At 44.0% G+C, this 1,771-nt stretch overlaps 1 protein-coding gene across 1 annotated transcript in view; it reads right to left on the bottom strand.

The window, feature by feature from the left end:
- Positions 1-1,771, bottom strand: part of KPNA6 (karyopherin subunit alpha 6) — a 55,504-nt gene that overhangs the window by 9,345 nt on the left and 44,388 nt on the right. Inside the window, exons 9-10 of the mRNA XM_023507767.1 lie at positions 1,195-1,320; positions 768-895 (exon numbers count right to left, since the gene is read on the bottom strand). Of these exons, the coding sequence (XP_023363535.1) occupies positions 768-895; positions 1,195-1,320 (254 nt within the window). The remainder of the gene's footprint in view (positions 1-767; positions 896-1,194; positions 1,321-1,771) is intronic.

Here is a 1,771-nt window from a genome sequence, read left to right as displayed (position 1 = left end):
GGCGGGTCCGGGCTGGGGATTCGAACCCGCCACCTTAGGTGTACGTGGCTGGCGCCTTAGCTGGTTGAGCTATAGGAGCCGAGCCCAGATCTACTACTTTTAGAAGAAACACCACTTCGCTCTTGCTCAAGCTGGTCTTGAACTCCTGACTTCAAGTGATCCCCACCCCAGTGCTGCCTAGGCCTCTCACAGTGCTTGGATTATAGGAATTAGCCACTGTACTAGGCCTCCTAAGGCTTTATATACAATGAGTATACATATTCCCCCTAAGTAGGCAAATGAAGGGTAAGACACTTTTTCTAACTCCCAACACTCCTACTCATGGTCAGATAGTGGAAACTAACATAAGAGTACACACACAAAATAGCTTCCTATTTGCTTTTCTCAATTCTCATCCCCAAAATGATCTCTCAAACAAGTTATTTTGATTGAGCCACAGCAAGTTTTACCCTTCATTTGTATGAATAATCATAATTGCATAGATTTCAGTCTTTCGGAGGGTAGGAAGAGATAGAGGAAGGACCTATATCTATGTCATAGGATTCTCTTCTCGAGGAGGGAAAAAAGATACCACATATCAGAGTCTACAAGAATCAATTCAAGATTCCAGTGTACTATATAGCAGCAAACCAGTTAAACCCTATTGTAGCTGGACTAGGTAGGGGGTATATCTATCCAAGCAAAAGCAGTTCAGAGGTCATCTGTAAACTGTAAGCAAACAGGGGAGGACACATACCATTCAAGGCCATGGGAAAGGAAGAGGATACCTGATCTGCTCAGGAGTTCCTCCTGATGTGGCATTTGTGATGGCCCAGGCTGCCTCTTTCCTTGTACGGAACTCTGCTTTCTGAAGGATTTCGATCAATACAGGGAAGATATTTGCATCTATAACAGCCTGAGAGAGGAATGAGAGAAGGAGGATGGAGGAAAAATGTCACTTCAAGAGGAAAAAGCAAATCCAGCCCCCAAATGAGGTAAGACTTAGACATTATCCCCCTTATGATGGTTCTCTTTTGTTCTTCCCATATAAGTGATAAGCTACAGGTGAACCAACTTCAACTACACAGATTCTTTGACCAATAGCACATGCTGACTCTACTTTCTAAAGGTAAAGACATTCTTTTTTCCTAGAAGCAAATATCCCATCACCCTCATGTTACTATGTCTCTCCACCCTTCCACTTCCTTCTTATACCTGTATTTGAGCCCTGTTGCCAGCTGTGATATTTGAAATGGTCCAGCAAGCTTCCTTCCGGATTGACTCCTTGGGGCTGCTCAACAAGTGAAGAAGGCAAGGGAGGGCTGAACAGTTTAGAATTACCTAGAACACAAAAAGCACAGGAAAAGAAAAAGAAAAATTAGATAAGGGCTGGGTGCAGTGGCTCATGCCTAAATTCTTAGCACTCTGGGAGGCTGAAGTGCGAAGACTACTTGAGCTCAGGAGTTCAAGACCAGCTTGAGCAAAAGTGAGACAATCTCTACGCTGGGCATTGTGGTAGGCACCTGTAGTCCTAGAGACTAGGGAGGCTAAGGCAGAAGGATTGCTTAATCCCAGGAGTTTGAGGTTTCTCTGAGCTAGACTGACGCCAAGGCATTCTAGCCTGGGCAACACAGTAAGACACTATCTTTAAAAAAAGAAAAAAAAATTAGATAATCTGAACTTAACCAAAATTTAAAACTTTTATACATCAAGATATCAGAATAGGCTCGGCGCCTGTGGCTCAAGTGGCTAAGGCGCCAGCCACATACACCCAAGGTGGCGGGTTCGAATC

This window comes from Otolemur garnettii, unplaced genomic scaffold (genome assembly GCF_000181295.1).
Source record: "Otolemur garnettii isolate 467f Iridium unplaced genomic scaffold, OtoGar3 scaffold00204, whole genome shotgun sequence".
NCBI lineage: Eukaryota > Metazoa > Chordata > Mammalia > Primates > Galagidae > Otolemur > Otolemur garnettii.
This window is presented reverse-complemented; position numbering and strand designations above follow the sequence as displayed.